The sequence below is a fragment of the Nyctereutes procyonoides genome, unplaced genomic scaffold, assembly GCF_905146905.1.
Source record: "Nyctereutes procyonoides isolate TBG_1078 unplaced genomic scaffold, NYPRO_anot_genome, whole genome shotgun sequence".
NCBI classification, from domain to species: Eukaryota; Metazoa; Chordata; class Mammalia; order Carnivora; family Canidae; genus Nyctereutes; species Nyctereutes procyonoides.
This window is the reverse complement of record NW_026575120.1, coordinates 18,819,866-18,837,793: the sequence shown is the minus strand read 5'-3', so window position 1 is coordinate 18,837,793 and position 17,928 is coordinate 18,819,866. Positions and strand designations below refer to the sequence as shown.

The window sequence follows — 17,928 nt, the reverse complement described above, 5'->3', positions numbered from 1 at the left end:
ATTCCACCTTAGTTCATTTTAGTGTTTTATCAATTTTCTATCAGTTTAGTATGAGTTGATTCCAAATATATAAACCATCCTATTGTTTTGACTGAGGAGCATGCTAGTCCCTAACCGCTTTCAAATTAAACACCTTTTGGTTTTATACCTTCTTCAGATCAGTGTGTGGGGGCAGCATACCTCAAAACAAGACTTTTGGATACACAAATGTGTAGGCACCAGATGAAAAAGAACCAATCATCGTTTTAATTTTTTTCTTAAAGATGTTATTTATTTATTTACTCATGAGAGACAGAGGCAGAGACACAGGCAGAGGGAGAAGCAGGCTCCATGCAGGGAGCCTGACACGGGACTCGATCCCTCCGGAATCGCCCTGAGCTGAAGACAGATGCCCAACCGCTAAGCCACCCAGGTGTCCCTCTTTTTAATTTTTTTGTAGCTGAGTGGTGTCACTTGTGTGTGCAGAATTGCAGGGGAAAGGCCATAGAATAAAGTGGGAAATCAAACCAAGTCCATGGACGGGGTGAGGCAGGGCAGGGCCTGCAGACTGGCACAGGAGGGCCCCTCCTCACCTCTCGCAGCGATGTGACCAAACTCCACCGCTTCCAGCAGCTTAAGGCCGTGTACCCAGGATGACCCTGGACCCCTTTAAAATACCCATCAGAGAAAGCTACATGATCACAAATTTATTCGATTCAACAAGAACATGGGCATGAGCAGGTCCCTGAACCCCCTTAGAGCAGTTATTTTTAGAAAGCTGGCAATTACAAGTTCTCCCACTGCCCTTTGAGATGTAACACTACCACCAGAACCTAAGAACCAGAGCTGCCTCTGAAATGTAAATATCCAGGAGGGTAAGGGCCTAATTTAGGTTGCTTCAACCTGCCCCACGACCTCCCGACATAAAGATAGGAGGAGAAGCGCCAACTCAAATCCAGGGCCTGTCACACAGACCAATCCCATCACACCCAGCCTTTAAAAAGTCTCCAGCTGGGGCACCTGGGTGGCTCAGTCGGTTAAGTGTCTGTCATCAGCTCAGGTCATGGACCCGGGGTCCTAGGATTGAGCCCCCACATTAGGCTCCCTGCTCAGTAGGGAGTCTGCTTCTCCCTCTCCCTCTGCCCCTCCATTTCTGCTCAGGTTCTCTCTCAAAATTTTTTTAAAAATTAAAGTCTCCAGCCTTCTTTTCCAGGAAACTGGTTTAGTTCACACTGGACCCCTTAGTGCAGTCAGGTCTGCCCTCAGCACGCCATCAGTGTGGCTTTGTTTCTTTGACATGGGACAGGCGTCACCTGGGATGTTACACAAGCTGTCTCCGGGGCAGGCCATCACAGGCAGGATTTGGCTACACGGAGGTACCAATTTACAACCTAAACCCCCTTGGAGTTTAACATTAGCGGGAAAACTACCCTGGATCGAAGTAGAAGAACGGGACTATGAACTATCAAATACAAGAACAAACCGCCACAAAAAACCTGATTTTCTGTGCAGAAAGCTGCAGTCATCAGGACAGAATTGCACCAGAGCCCAAAATGGTAACAGACATGGGGGAAGCCACGTGCTCACCCCTGCAGGCAGCAAGGCCTAGCTGTCCTCACCGCTGGCACTTCAGATGGAATTGGCCAAAGGAAAGCCAGCAAGATGATGGCATCTTTTGTCAATAGCTGTCTTTTGACATATACACAAGTGGATGAAGGGTTTATGAGTCCTTTTGACTTAAGGCAAACATCTAGCATTTCCAGCAACTCTGGCAATGTATGTAGCATGAAAACACAATGCTTTCAACCTAAAGCCCAACAAATACTGATTACCAAGAGAAAAATGTTGGCTCAGTACACCCTGGTGAAAACAGATTATACAAGTAGGCAACAAGACAAACGCTGCAATGTGTTTTCCCACATCAGTTCAAAGTTCAAACAAAAGGAGTGTTAAAAATCTTGAACACTAGGGATCCCTGGCCTGGGTGACTCGGCTGTTTAGTGCCTGCCTTCAGCCCAGGGTGTGATCCCGGGGTCCTGGGATCAAGTCTCACATCAGGCTCCCTGCATGCACATCAGGGAGCCTGCTTCTCCCTCTGCCAGTGTCTCTGCCTCTCTCTGTGTCTCTTATAAATAAATAAAATCTTTTTTTTTTATTTGGTCTCTTGTTTTATTTTTTTTATAAATTAATTTTTATTGGTGTTCAATTTACCAACATACAGAATAACACCCAGTGCTCATCCCGTCAAGTGTCCCCCTCCGTCCCCGTCACCCATTCACCCCCACCCCCCGCCCTCCTCCCCTTCCACCACCCCTAGTTCATTTCCCAGAGTTAGAAGTCTTTATGTTCTGTGTCCCTTTCTGATATCTCCCACACAATAAATAAATAAAATCTTAAAAAAAAAAAATCTCAAGCCTTAATAGGGTCATGGATCCTACCGTGTGTTGCTTACTGTTTTTTAAAGACCAACCCCCAGTCAGGGTCTACAGCTGACAGAAATCTCTATCTGAAAAGCAGTTTGATGGAACTTCCTCAGAAGTCTACCTGTCTCCCCATTTCTTTGGAAAATAGAATCACATTAAAGGAAACATAAAAACTATTATGTTAAAAAAAACTATTATGTTGCAATTTCATTTACGCTGACACCCAGTGATTGTTGTATAGTCGCCTGAGTAAAAAAAAGTGTCAGAGCAACAATTTATTCACATAATTATAAATAGGAATGAGTGATATAAGCACAAAAAATAAACGTGCAACCATTACATCCCCACTATAGAACAGTACTTTGGGCCTGGTCACTCTAGGAACCCCTCTCCGGCCTGGGACACTCAGTTGGGCACACTGGTCCCCTCCAGAAGCAGGCCCTCTGTGTAGCCCCAGGGCCCATCACTGCTGGTTTCATGAGTCGGACAAGAGGCTTGTCACTCATGAGACACATGATGAAGGCTGCTGAGAGGTTTCTGGGAGGGTGATCGGCCTCATTAAGTCATGAGATGCACAGAGGGGGTGCCTCTCCTTCTGGGGGGGTACCACGGTCCCTGTGCATGGCTGTCGGCCCACCTTGGGCCTTCTTACACAAGCCACGTTTTCCTTAAAACGCAGCTGAATCAGGATGCCCTGGTCCCTAGGGTTCGGTACACCCTACCTACCTGATATACACATTTACTTCCCAGGTCAAGAAATGCTTCTGGATAACTCCTCCAGGGATGCCCAACTCAGGGGATGACACGGCGCCACCACTCGAGCACTCCCTGCAAGGGGAGGGTGGCGGCAGTCTCCGTGCTGCGTGGCCTGCACATGTTAGCGACAGGGACGTCTCTGTGGAGTGCTCCAGACATACTCATCTCATCAGCACTTCAGTACTGAAAACAGAAGCCACACTGCTTCGCTCTGCTATGCATTTATTTAGCGCCTGCCGAGTACGAGGCTCTAGGTTTGCACGGTGAGTAACGTACAGGTGAAGAGGCACAATCCTTGCCCGTGGCCAGCCCATGGCTAGTGCGTGGAACGGGGCGTGGACACAGGACCTGTCACAGCAGGCCGACCCCAGCACGGCGTCACCAGGGGAAGAACACAGGGCTTTGGGAGGAGAACGTGAGGTCAAAGAAGGTGCCTCAGAAGCAGGGGCTCCAAAGGTCAGGTGTACACAGGAGAATATTAAACCAGGAGGCCCCAGGCAGAGTCGGAAGCCAAGGTGTGGGCCCTGCCAGGGCAGCACCTGGCGGGCAGCTGGAGGCACAGGAGGCCTTCACGGGCCTGGGCAGCCCCACGGGGAGGGTCTGACCAGGGAAGGAGGGCGCGAAGGCAGGGGTCCGGCGGGCAGTTCGGAGCAGGCGCAGGCCAGCTCGTCCGTGCTGTGGTGACAGCAGCAGCATTGCAGAGGTGGCCGTGCACCACCACAGGAGGGTGGAGAGCGACTTCCTTCCGCACGGAATTCTCACAGAAAATTCGTAAGCATGATGATGCATCATATGAAAAGTGCAGTTTCTCCTCGCGTGTTCTCCTGACTTCATTCCTAGGAAACTCTTCGGTTTTGGGATCCCACACAGGAAAGGCGCCTCCACTGTGGAGGGTCGTTCTAAAAAGATTTAACTCCAATGAGAGTTTTTTTTTAACCTTTTCGTTATCATTTATCCTGAAGAGTTTTCTGTAATAAAATTATCTTCCTAAGGATTTCAGAAAAGTCACTCACGTATCCCACTTCAGGGAGCCTAAGAGCTGGAAGGAACATCACGGTCTCCCACACTTCCCAGATGAGGGAACCAAAGCCCAGGGAGGCCAAGGGACCTGCTGGCATCTCACATGGCCAGAATGGCAGAGCTGGCACCACAGAGAGGACAGTGTGCTTTCCTCTCTGCCACAGGACAGCCCTGGGTGCCAGCGGCCATCCAGCATGCCAGCGCACAGTGAGAACAACAGACAAGCGGGTGGACAGAGAAGCAAATAGGTATGTAAGTATCACAACTATGAGCAGGAGTGGCTGGGAACAGCACACCTGTATTTTACTGTCTTTTTCAAGCGAGGAAAAAGGAGGGAACACCTCCTAGAAAGGCATTTTCTGGACCCACCAACGCCCTGCAGATCTGAAAAGGAAATCACTTTTTCTTGAAGTATTAAACTGCACTTAACCAAAAAATATGGGGCTGTAGTACTACACATCACGTTCATAAGTCTCATAGTCAGCCGCAATAGAAATGATGGTGTTCCTGGCTGGCACGTGTGCACGACTGCAGGAAAACATCAATAAAAAGTAGACTTTGTTTTATCCGTCACAGAAGCAAAATGACCCTGGCAATTTCCTTTTGAAAAGTTAAATGAGAAATCCTTAAAATGAAGTTCTAAATACATCCATTTACATAGAAGATGGAGAAAAAAGACAATTATATTCCAAACATACAAGTCTCAAATATACAGAGTTCTGATGAACAGCCATGTCCCAGTAAACCAGCCAGAGCACATCAGCATCTTCCCCAATCATCTGGAAAGACACATCCCAGCAGTTTTATAAGTAATGGTTCCCTTTAATAAAGGCTGCTTCCATACTCCCCCCAGACCCAGTTGGAGCTGTCAGATTTTCCAAAAAACCTTCTTTTTATAGAGAATGTAGGCAATGAGCACCCAAAGAGCAGTGGCAACTATGTTCTGAGTTAGATGCTCCTTGTGGGACTGGTTGTCCTCCAGCTTCCACTGAAAGGGGAAATAGTTCTCAAACACCTCGTGGCCAACATACACCAGAATGGAATTCATTCCTGGAGGAGAGATACAGAAAATAATATTTTCCTGAGTCACATCTGATCATCTATTTAGTTCGTGAAATTTGATTTTAGTTCAATGAAAAAAAAATAAAGCACACATTTATATTATTGGCTACTGCCAAAAATAAGTAATGCATATCTTAAATACTTAAGTGCAAGCTAGAACAAAAATTAGATAATATCTGTAACAATGTAATTCTTGAATACTAAATCTGCAAGAGTTGCCAAAACCATGAACTTATATTTTTTACATTGAAAACTTGAGGTCAGAAAATGTAACTGTCATTAGAATCGTAGGGTTGAAGTGAATCATAGAAATGATAAGATCTGGGGCACCGGGGTGGCTCAGTCGGATAAGTGTTTGACTCTTGGTTTCAACCAAGGTCATGATCTCGGGGTCCCAGGACTGAGCCCCGCGGCAGGATCTGCGCTCAGCACGGACTCTACTTGAGACTCTCTCCCTCTCCCTCTGCCCCTCCCAACCCTGTGCACATATGCTCTTTCCTTCTCTAAAATAAATACATAAATCTTAAAAAAAAAGACCAGGGATTAGGTCTATCTCTCAGTCTTTGGGTAGAATTGTGCTGAAACCATTCCACTGATCTCTTGGTACTGTCTCTTGATATTTCTTATACATAATCTATAAGGCAGTTTATACATTTATATTCAGACATTTATATTCAGAAAGAAGACATGGCCCCATCTGGCTAGATACCAGGCCCTGGATCGTTTCTGATGCTCCACAACTCAAGATTGCCTAAAGAAAAAAGTAGAGCTTGGTTGTGACCTCACAATCTAAACAGATAAAATGGGTGCACTGTTTTGGAAGAGGCCAGGCATGTCCTGCACATGGCCTGGGACAGCGCGATTCCAGCTGGTTTCTCCCTCAGCCGGCGTCTTAGAAACCTGCCACCAGGGCATGGCCCGAGGTCGCAGTACTAGGCCTGCTCAGCTGTCTCTGGGCTGGCCCACTTGGTCACCACCATCGACTCCAGGCTTAGAGGTTTACCTGGGTAGAAGAATGGGGTTCCCGTCCACAGTCCTTTCACATCCACAATGGGGTACAGGATAAGCAGGATGAAGAAGGCAAAGGAGCTCAGTGTAGTGACATATGAAATGGACCTACAAGGCAAATGAGGTGTTTCAGGGCTCCTGTGGAGCACATCCAGCATCAGCAAGATCAGCCCAGCATTAAAATGACATTGTTTTCTATACCTACCACAGATTTTTGTTTATTGGAATAAAGCCTTCATTTTCAGAAATTTTCGTCAAAGCAACAGAAATAAGCCCCTACAATAGGGGAGAAAGGTGTTAGTTTTTTTATGTTATCTCAAAAAAAGACTGTGTTTCAAAACTGGAAAATATGTTACTTCATTACTTAGTAAGGGTTGCAAATTATGTCTTCTATTTTATTCTTTTAACTAGAAAACTATTTTCAGGATGCATAGCTAAAAATATTCTCAAAACCAAAATCTCTAGAGCATTGTTCTGAGTTGACGGTAAACTAATAACTAAATTATAAAAGGAAGCATGAGAGATAAAATGAACAACCCGACTTTCAACTCTCCGTCACCTGGAGACCTGGGAGCCGACCTCTGGCAGCCGCTGCCCTGCTCTTCCCGGCCTGGCTCTGACCGGGACCCACACTATTTCTTCACGAGACTCCTGTTGGCTGTTCCACAGCAAACACTCATTTATAAATGCATTTGTCTAAGAAAGTAAACCTGAGAGTTCAGGTGTAAAGATGTGTTCCTCTCTGCTGTTCTAGAGAAGAATGCAACTCCTGTGATGTGGGGACAGCTGCTCTCCAGGGCTGAACATTCCAGTTCTTTGAAACATGTATGGACAGAACTGTAGTGAGCAATGTCAGCTACTTACCAGAAAACAGCACCAGGCAGTGAATCTGATCAGAATATCTTTGGTCTGATCCTTGTAATACAAGAGTATTTTTCCTGCCTGGAGAAGAAAATACAGGTGACCTAGCAAACTCCTTGAGATACCATCGTGTTTCATGTTCATCCAGCGTCCTAATCACTCAACACACAGACTCATCTGCCCGGCACGCTGCTAGCAGTGGGGATCACAGAGAAGAGGAAGGGATGTCACTCTGTCCTTGACTGGGCACCAAGGCTCTGCAGGGGGAGGGATCACTGTCGGGAGGATGAGAGAGATGCCAGAGATGAAATGCTGTCCAGCAGAGGCTACATGTGCAGAGCAGGAAGTGCGTGTGGGCCGGAACAGCCGCACAGGAGCTCATCAAACAGTGAAAGAACCTGCGGCCCTGAGCCACTGTGGGTAACAGAGAAAGGCCAGGGGGCTGGGAAGTTGCAGGAAGGTGGAAGGCAGGTAGGCTTGCGAGTCTCATTGGGGAGGCAGGGCTTTTTTCTCCCGTATGTGATGGGGAGCTGATCAAAGTCCTGTCTCCCCCAACCCAAAAACCAGTAACAAGGAACCAGCTCAGACTGGCCTGCAGTACAGAGGGACAGAGGCAGGTGGGCATAAAGGCAGAGAAATGTTTTAGAAACAGTACAGTCTGGACTTTGACAAAATATCCCCTGAAATTAGGACTTGATTTCTGAAAATAGCAAGGGATAAGAAAATGTTCATAATAATTTGTAATTAAAGTTAAAATTCATGAATGCCAGTTCTTAGAATTTTACATGAATTAATTTCCTCAGTCCTTTCAACACCTTCATGAAGTAGGTGCTGCTGGAGCACAAAAGGTGAACATGCCTGAGTCTACCTGGCTAGAGAGTGGTAGGGCAGCGTTCAAACCCACTTGGCACCAGGTCCACGCTCTTAACCCTACCCTAGGCTGCTCCTGAGGTGCAGATTCACCCCTGCAGATGCAGGGGTTAAATGAACATATGTGAAAGCACCCACAGTGAACTATAACGTGCTACAGAGGTGAGTACAGAGCAGTATTGCTAAACATGAAATCATCAAAACATGAAGACCTGCACTATCCAATATGGCAGCCAGTAGCCACAGGAGACTATTTGAAATTAAATTTGAATTAATTAAAATGAAATGAAATTCAAAATTCAGTTCTTCAGTGATACCAGCCACATTTCAAGTACTCAACAGCCATATGGACACGAATATTTTCATCACCGCAGAGCATCCCATTAGTGCTGCTTTACATGCTTTGCCCTCCCCCAGTTAGCTCTCTCTGCTCAAATAATAGTTTCAAACACTAATAAGGAGAATTTAAGGGGGAAAAAATCTAGACTGTTCAGAATTTTAACAAACTTTGCATGTGAGATAAACCAAGAACAACCTGTATTGGTTCTGGCATAAAACATGCGTAAGCTGAAACCATACAGAGTGTACACAAAATGTGACGTGACACAGGGGCTTCCCCACACTGCCAACACCAAACATTCTGCACACTTCTGAGGGAGACTTTCTACCCAGAAAGTCTGTGCCTCCGCTGCTAAGATAAAATATAAATGATGGGGGGGTGGGGGGAACACAGGAATTATACCTTATATAGAGGAATTATTTCACTGGGCTGCATTTTAACGACTTCTAGTTTTGACAATCTGTCACATATAAACAGAACTTATTAGACCATAGAAGATATGTTTCCAGTTACTTGTTTTAATGAAATAGTTTTTGAATTAGTGTTGAATCAATAATCACGAACTGTCAGAAAAATGTACCCTAATGAAATGAACGAATACCTGAATTCCTAAAAATGCCATCACAATGGAGCTGATGGTCCCTAAAATTCCCTCTGGATCGTAGGGCACCTTGGTGTGATAAAGCACCTAAACAAAACAGAAAAAAGCGGCAAGACTCACTGACCGTGAAATGCACACAAACTTCAGAGATCAAATACAAATCTGAATACACTCCAGAATTCAATGTGTTTTGTTTTTGCCACAGAAATTCACAGCCAACTTGCTGGGATTACAGACAGAATACTTCTGATCAACAAAGTGTGGGGGTGTGATCGCAGAAGGGAGCCCAGAGCCCAGAGATGAGCCATGGTCCAGAGCAGCCACTTCCACCTTGGGGACCTGGGCACAGGATGCATCCCTGACTGCTTCCAACACTGCGCATAATAGCGTCATAATTGTCAGGTTTATTCCCTCTGGTCAACCCTATTGTAACATCAGAAAGATGCCCCTTCCTAACTTCTTTTATGGTGAATCACATGTAAAGTTCTATCTGTTGTTATCTAATTACAAAACAAATGTGATTGTCGAAACTGCAGAAATTGGGAAACACAGAGCATAGTGGATGCCACAGCACAACACCCAGATATTGCCCCCCCCCCTCCAGACTAAAGCCTTCATCCCCCAAACAGGTAGAAGCACCAATGGCCAGAAGCTCTCAGCCAAGTCCCTTTACTGGATGGGTCCTTGACTGAAGGAGTCACACTTCCCTGCTGGGGGTAGCCTGCATCCAATGGTCAACCCCCTCACTCCAACACACCAGTCCAGCCCCCCAGGGGATTAGGTGAGGCCCTGTGTGACTACCAAGCAGTCCAACTACTCCTTCTGCCTGTTGCTGCTTCCTTGGATCCCCAGCATCAGCATCTGCTGATCCCCAAAGGACGGCCGGATAAGCTTCCTGCACACGAGTCTCAGCCTCAGAGTTTGCTGCCAGGAAGTCTGACCTGAGCCAGAGGACAGCATGCTGCCACAGCTTGATTCCGTGCATCTGCACTTTCAAATTCAGAGTAATGGATACACACAGCCCCATACTAAACATTAGATTTCCTAAATCAGCCAACTTCTCAAAAAAAAACTAGTTCTTGTCATAATTTGTTAAATGGACAGAGTTTCTAGTTAGCCAGCCCCTTCTGTTTTCCTTCACGTCAGAGCTCCCAAGTGCCCTGCTGTAAGTACAAGCTAGGCTCACTCACGGCCGAAGAAGGATGCTGGTAAATGTGGTCATCTCCCAGCAGCAGGCGGTCAATGTAGCCAGCAGCTCCTCCGGTGCAATTTGGATACTTCCCCAAATCTCCAATGCCGCCAGGGCCAAGATAACCACTGGAAAAGTGAAAATACATACTTCATAAGACTTCAGTGGGACTAAGGGTTACACTAGCAATTGCTGCAGCCCAACAAGGTGTCTCACACACGGAGACACCGGGGTGCTATGCACTCTTCACCGATGCCCTTTTGACTTAACTGCTCCCCACATGTGAAGGTGGGCAGCCCAAATGCCCTGCACACAGACCCTGAAAAAGCCTCACGGAGACATTCCTCTGGATGTAAAGCAAGCTCCTCTCCCAATACACACTATGCCTCCAAGGAGAAGACAAAACGAAAGAGAATTCCTCTCACTCAGGAAACTTGCCAGCTATCACCCCAGAAGCTCTGACTTGGCAAATATGGATTACCTACATGGGCTCACTTACGTCGGACATCCAGGAACAGGCAAGAAGAATGTCAAGCCCAGCCAGATGCTTTCCAGCAGCAGAATGAAGAGCCACTGGGGCCAGCTGAGGATGATGTCTCGAAGGGAAAAGAATCTTCTCTCCTGAGTGAGGTTATTAAAAAAAAAAAAAACAAAAAAAAAAAACATGTACAAACTGCATGTGAGCAGAAGAAGAAAAAATAGGCAGTAAATGTATTTGGGAAATTCCTGGTGATTTATGATACTAATACAAAAACAGATGCTTGTTTTGTTTTGTATGTATTATGAGGTCTAGCTGCCCCTCTCCATGAAATATCATAGTAAAACATTAGTTAAAAAGAAATTACTGGACAATTATACTCTGATACCCACGGGAATTAAAAATAGATGTTCACACAAAAACTTGTGTACAAATATACACAGAATCTTTATTCATACCACCCAAAGAATGGAAATAAGTCAAATGCCCATCAACTGATGAATGTATCAAAAAAAATGGCAGTCATAAAATGGAGTATATTATTCAGCAGTAAAAAGGGATGAAGCACCAATACATGGCACAACACAGATGAACCTTGAAAAATATGCTAAGTGAAAGAAACTAAGAAAAAAGGACACATACTGTATCATTCCATTTATATGAAATGTCCCAAACAGGGAAATCTACAGAGATAGAAGTAGATGAGGGGGTTGCCTGGTGCTGGGGGTTAATGGGCAATAGTAAGTGGCTGGTGAGGAGTATAGGGTCTCCTGTGGGGTGACGAAAATGTTCTAGAGTTAGGTAGTGGTGATGACTGCACAACTCTGTGAATAAACTATCACTGAATGGCAGGCTTCCAGCTTGTGAGTTTTATGGTATGTGAAATACATCTCTATAAAGCTGTCGTTGAAAAGGCAATTTTAAAAATACATTTTTAAGAAAGGAAAACAAAATTTATATTTTGGAGCTGTCCTGATTGAAAGAAGGAGTAGAACCCACCTAGTGCTTGGTGTCCCACCCAGCCCCCTCACTCCATTGTGGAGGCCCTGGACGAGCCTCCACAGACCTTGGGTCTCATGTGACTGACCAAGCCCACGTTCAGGTCTAGTCTCACTTCACTTCAAGAAAACCCAGAGTCAGGGCACCAAGGGGGCTCAGTGGTTGAGCATTTGCCTTTGGCTGAGGTTATGATCCTGGAGTTCTGGGATTGAGTCCCACATCGGGCTCCCTGCATGAAGCCTGCTTCTCCCTCTGCCTGTGTCTCTGCCTCTCTCTTTCTCTCACGAATAAATAAATAAAATCTTTTTTAAAAAAAACAACATACAGTGACCCCCCTCCCCACCTCCCCCACTCCCGTGTTTAAGAGCAGGATTTCTCACCGAGGCACAACTTTCGGGCACAGGTTTGGCAAAGATGAGCTCTAACACAGCAACCACAAAGTAGGTGACCCCCAGCCTCTGGAGCACACCAGGGATCCGCACCTTATCCCAAGACACTGCAGAAGGCACAGGTTAGGTGAAGCGTTAGCCAGCATCCCTCCTCCTGCCCAAGACAACGTTACTGTTCTCTCGGTGGGGGAAGGGTGTGGGAACAAACCTCTCCTGCCCTTAAGTAGGCTTTCTCTGCTCTTGGAGATAGAGACACATATAGGACTTGCCTCAAACCCGCAACAGTAATTGGCCTGGGACACAGAGATAAGAACACGGGTCCCCTGGGTGTGAGGCAAAGCAAGGGCTGCCTGGGCCCTGAGGCTCCCGCCCAGCCCTTTGTCTTTCTGGGTACAGTTTCAATCAGCTCTCAATCCACCACCAACCTGCAGAGCTAGCACAGGCCACCAACGGACTCTCCCAGTCCTACAGGCTGCATGACCACCCCTGGAAGAGTGTGACCATGTGATGAATCCTATGGTGTATTCTCCTGGGAGTAGAGGCCCACTTTTTGGAGATCCATCAATCAACCCTATGTGACACCTTTCCTCCTGATGCCATCTGGAAGGTGACCTGTCCCTCCTCCTGATGCTGACTCTCAGTCAGCTTGTCTGAGGGAACCCTGTGGCTCTTGTCCAGATAATTGTGTCCTGTTTTGTTAATGACACTGGAAGCCCCTCAAGTACAGCAACTACCGCCTTCCTCGACTCCAATGCAGGTCCCAGGCACGGGTTTGTGTCCTTCCCTTGGCCTCCCTGTCCTGCTCACACCACAAAAACAACAATGAAGATAACTCCTTGCCCGCAAGCCAGTGGGCATACAGGTGCTGACAAAGGTGGATTGATTCCTGAACTATCATACAATCACCTTATTATGCAAGTGGATGAATACAAAGTGGCAGGGGGCAGGGCTGAGAACCAGGTGACCTGATCTGGCCCTTCTCTGTCCCTTACACTTAGAAGAGCCACAGAAAGCACTTCATCTCTCCAGGACTCAGTCTTCCTTTGAACAGCAGGAGGGTCTGAGTGGTCTTAGAAGCCCCTCCCAGGTCTGAAGTCCCAAGATAGTAGTAATAATGCCCCAAGTTATACAAACATGTATATGCTTTCCTAATATCTGTTCTTTTTGCAGGCACCTGTGATGGAGACATTATATTTCTTTTAAATTATGACATGTAGCTTCCATATTTCAACCGGAATATACACTCACAGAGGGGAAAAAATACTCACAGGGGCCAAGGCAATAATTGGGATTCACAATGACCACGCCTATACAGAATAACAGGAAACTCCTCCATGCAATTTTCCCCAGCAATCTGAATTTTGAACATCCTCGCTGCAGCATGGAAGTCATCGACAGAAAAATCGAAGATCCCATAATAAATACAAACCTAAAAAAAGGACAGCTATTAAGAGGTGGCCATTTCTAGGGTGGCGTTTCGTCTGTGTATCATCGATATTTTATAATCTACTACATGAAAGAAGCAACACATGATTTTCTAATATAGCCAATTAGTGAAATAACACCGGAGGAAGAATCAGAATGTAGCGCTGGTGGACTCTACGTTTGTGCAACTTCAAGTACCATCCTAGAAGGAAAATTCTTCAGGGCTGAGGGAAATTTCCAAGGACAAGTCTCCCCATTCATTATCAAAGTGAAACAATGATAAAGATGCTACAATCAAAACAACAGGACATTCATGAGCACGTCCTCAAAGTCCTTGAGAAACAAACAGATGTCAATCATTTCTAAATTCACTCTTTCTCCAGAAAGAAAAATGAAAGCTTTATTTCTTTTTCTAATTTTGTCTGAACCACACACCTCTTTCCTTTGCTTTTACTACACTAAATTAACTCTTAAAAAAAAGTCAGAATAGCAATCTTTCCAGTTATTGAGCGTGAGGTTATCAGAGATGAGAGTTTGCTCTTGCTGCATTACTTGGTGTCCCCTGGCTTCCTTTCTTGGGGTCATCTAATTGGATAAAAGTGTCCAGTAACAAAAACGGGAACGCATTTCCTGTAGGGAACCTCCTAGAGAATGTACATAAATGGGATGCCTAGCTGGCTCAGTTAGTTAAGCATCTGCCTTTGGCTCAGGTCATAATCCTAGGGTCCTGGGATTGAGCCCGACGTGGGGCTCCCTGCTCTGTGGGGAGCCTGCTTCTCCCTCTGCCTGCCACTCATTCTGCTTGTGTTCTGTCAAATAAATAAAATCATTTTTTTCAAAAAGAATGTACATACATAATTACTAGGTCTTCAGTCATATAAAACTTCCTCCTACCCAAACCATCTCAAAAAAGAACCCCAGCTCTCCTGCAAGAAACCCTGAGTTCATACTAGTGATGAAACACAAGGGACCAGGGAAGTAAACCTATAGCTACTGCTGTGCTCGCTTCAGCAGTACATATACTAAAACTGGAATGATACAGAGAAGATTAGCATGGCCCCTGCGCAAGGATGATACCCAACAGCTTAATGCTACCTCCTGAAGATGGGACAAAGTCACTCAACACATCATCAGCAAAGACAAAACGTCCACACTGTAGAGGAAGTTGGGGTCCTGTAACAAGGTGAACAACCCACAGATGATCAGAGACAGAGTGGTTTGCTCCTCTGTTACATTAAATTTTAGTGTATTACCTTGTTACATACTTATCGGAATTTCCTGATGCCAATATACTACATTTCTTTTAGGAAATGACTTTTATACTTATTTTCAGCATTAGTGGGATTTAACTACATATTCCGAATTTATGATTTCCTACAAGATCCCAGAACCTTATATCCCATATCTACAAATGAACAAAACGTTCTCTGTGGACTTATCTTTTATATTCAGGTCTTAGATAAGTCCCATACCAAGTATAAGAACTATGCAGTATCACAATTTTTAGAAGGAGCTCATAATGCCAGAGACCTGTCAGCAACACAGGCCTGTGGCTCAGAAGTCAAGGATGGTCTTGGAGAAAGGCTCCAGCAGCAGCTAAAAAAAAAAAAACATGGATGATTGTAGGGCAATACTGGTGGTAGAGTGCAACTCACCATGGGAATACAAGGTCAGCCACAGTCAGTCCTGGAGAATAACACAGACACAAGAGTCAGGTAAACGACTCTAGAATACAAACACTTCCTAAATCTAGAATGGCTCCATTATATACTGATATATATGGAAAGTTAACTCACACAGAGAGTTCTCGGGAAAACTCTGAAGTAATACACACAGACACTCTCTGGGGACTCTGCAACCAGTCGGTAGGCCCGGGGCCTTTCCTAAGAATGTAACTGGGCACGGGAGAGCCAAAGTAGAAGTCTGTGGACAAGTCTGTTGTCTTCAAGCAGCATGATTCAAACCCCATTCCTATACCAACTACTGAGCCAGATTCACGGCCACGATTCAGCACCCCTCAGACCAACCTGAGCTCAGTGGCACCCCAAGGAGGACCATGAGTCTCAGAAGGCAGAAGCCCCAAGTGGCTGTAATAAAAGGCATATCTAGAATACGGCAAGAGTCACTTATAACTAAATTCCTAACAGCTTCTGCAGAGTCCCACAGGCCCACAGCAGAGACCTGGGCATCTACTATGTGTTATCACAGTGAAGCATTACAAGGCCACAGCACATGAAAACAAGAACATAGCAAAAGAGTTAGTAGAAGTCATTCTGTGGGGACAGGAACTCAGTGCTCCAAGGAGGCCAGAGGGCCTCATCTCTGAGCTCCTGAGGGGATGCTGAGAGGCTCTCCTGTCCACACTTCTCTGAGGGGTCCTACACAAGCCATACTGTTTTTAGGAAACCTCTTACCATTCCAACTTGAGTGTTTGAAGTACCAATATTTTCCTCCTCCATAATTTACGAAGACCATGAGGATGAGCGCTAGCCTGTAAAGTAGCAAAGAGCACACTTCCAGGACTTGCACATGTGATGAGGAATGGCCCACTTACACTCACAAGAGCAGTCACTTACAAAGCAGGAAACGATCGTCCCTAATCACTACAATCAGGGCCCTACACAAAGCCCTGCTGTTGCCAACATTTCCAAGATGATTTCTTTTTGTTTAAGTAGGCCCCCCAACCCAATGAGGAGCCCCATGTAGGGCTTGAACTCACCACCCAGAGATCAAGACTTGAGCGGAGATCAAGAGTCAGACATTCACCCAACAGAGCCACCCAGGGGCTCCTCTAACATGATTTATTAAGAGAAATTTACACTGACATAAACTGTTTAACTTGAAAACAAAGCAAAACACTTCCCATCACTCAGTTCTGTGCTAATTACTTAGATGTCTTGGGTTATAGTTCTTTATAACTAGAGTAGAAGGCACAAATTCATAAGAGCTGAGGGCTCATATCATGGACCCTCAGATCCTATTAGGGAAGAACTCTCATCAGTGACCTCAGTGTGCTTCTCTGTAAAACAATCAGAAACACCCACGGAGACCCCTGGGACCACTGAGGAACAGATTATCTATCATTGTGCCCAACCAGCCCTGGGCACACTTCAGGCACTTGGTAAATGTTAGTTCCTTTCTACCTACAAGCATCAAATCTCCAAAAGTGGCAATGAGAATCAAAAAGAAAGGAATGGGGTGTCTGGGTGGCTCAGTCAGTTATGCATATGACTCTTGATTTCGGCTCAGGTCATGATCTCAGGGTCGTGGGATCGAGCCCCACATGGGGCTCCATTGGCAGCATGGAGCCTGCCTAAGACTCTCTCCTGCCATCCCTACCCACCTCTGTTTCTTGGGAAAAAAAAGGGGGGGGGAGAAAGAGAAATACGATGAAAGAGACTGAATATGCTACTGTTTGACACTAATTCTGCAGGATACTGAAGAATGAAGACTTTAGTGTGTCACTGCAATTACCCGTAGGGACTCTGGAGCCCAACGGCCTGTCATCAAATCCCAGCTGTCCATCCCACTTTGTCCCAGAGTGACCTCAGGCTAGTTACTCTGCGGCCCAGTCTCTTCATCTGTACAACAGGCAAATTAAAAGTATATGCCTCATAGGATTATGAAGAGACTGAATAAACTTACAAGTGAGAACAGTGCCTTCCACAGGGTGAGAATTCAAAAATCATTAACGATGGTTATTATTCTTGTCTGGCTTCAAATACGCACCCCAGGAGCCCTTGGCTTCTGGGGAGGCTGGTACAGAATTGTAATTGTCACTGGAGTTTAAAAGCCCCGCTGAGGGCAAAAATGGAAGGCCCAACACCTAGACATTTATTTTCATCTCTGTGGTTTTATACTTTATTTTCAGAGTTGGGTCCTGGCCCTGTCTTCCACCTGAACTCTAAAATAACAACTCGTAGGACTCTGCAACTGCTTCCTAGAGGGCTCTGGTGGGGAAGGGCCAGGGCTGGCCCACACTGGCGCTTCATCTGTCAAACTACTGACAGTACAGGGGTGCGGATGGACATGGAGGCCCCGCAAGCTGCTGTCTGCCCACATGACCTCAGCTCAGTGGGATCTACACACCAGTGGAAACTGGTTCTGAACTCATCCCTTGACTCCTCTCTAACAACTTTATATCTACTATTGTGACAGTTTTCGAGTAAGGAGAGGCCATTGATTTATTTTTACAGAAAGAAGTCCTGCCTACACTAAAAGTAAAGCTATGTAAAATTCCTTAAGTTAAAAGCGTGTTCATGTGTACACATGTAAACCTAGACTACCTGTGCCCTCAATGAACCAAGAGAGCCACACATACCCCCTAAATGTGTCTATAGAGCGGAGGCGTGGTAGTGCGCTGGGTGGATGCCATGCTTCTTGTTGAGCCTCGCCACCAATGGAGCCTGCCCGGCCTGGAGACCCCAGCTCCTTCAGGAAAATGGGGAGAGAAATATACCAGTTGATAATGCTAATGAGTAAATTTCAGTTTTCTGGGTTTAGGGGAGAAATTAATAGGGAACTACAA

The 17,928-nt window shown here is 45.8% G+C and overlaps 1 protein-coding gene and 1 non-coding gene across 3 annotated transcripts in view; one reads left to right on the top strand and one right to left on the bottom strand.

The window, feature by feature from the left end:
• Positions 1–3,363: 3,363 nt before the first annotated feature.
• Positions 3,364–17,928, bottom strand: part of HGSNAT (heparan-alpha-glucosaminide N-acetyltransferase) — a 42,745-nt gene continuing 28,180 nt past the window's right edge. For both annotated transcript variants that reach the window (XM_055335028.1, XM_055335027.1), the window contains 12 exons: positions 17,722–17,831; positions 15,815–15,891; positions 15,056–15,086; positions 13,244–13,404; positions 11,967–12,082; positions 10,609–10,730; positions 10,111–10,237; positions 8,921–9,007; positions 7,113–7,190; positions 6,454–6,524; positions 6,244–6,356; positions 3,364–5,228 (listed from right to left, as the gene is read on the bottom strand). In XM_055335028.1, the coding sequence (XP_055191003.1) occupies positions 5,047–5,228; positions 6,244–6,356; positions 6,454–6,524; positions 7,113–7,190; positions 8,921–9,007; positions 10,111–10,237; positions 10,609–10,730; positions 11,967–12,082; positions 13,244–13,404; positions 15,056–15,086; positions 15,815–15,875 (1,149 nt within the window). In that variant the 5' untranslated portion in view covers positions 15,876–15,891; positions 17,722–17,831 and the 3' untranslated portion in view covers positions 3,364–5,046. The remainder of the gene's footprint in view (positions 5,229–6,243; positions 6,357–6,453; positions 6,525–7,112; positions 7,191–8,920; positions 9,008–10,110; positions 10,238–10,608; positions 10,731–11,966; positions 12,083–13,243; positions 13,405–15,055; positions 15,087–15,814; positions 15,892–17,721; positions 17,832–17,928) is intronic.
• Positions 14,399–14,506, top strand: LOC129516237 (U6 spliceosomal RNA). Its single transcript, XR_008665719.1, has one exon. It is a non-coding gene; the product is annotated as a U6 spliceosomal RNA (small nuclear RNA).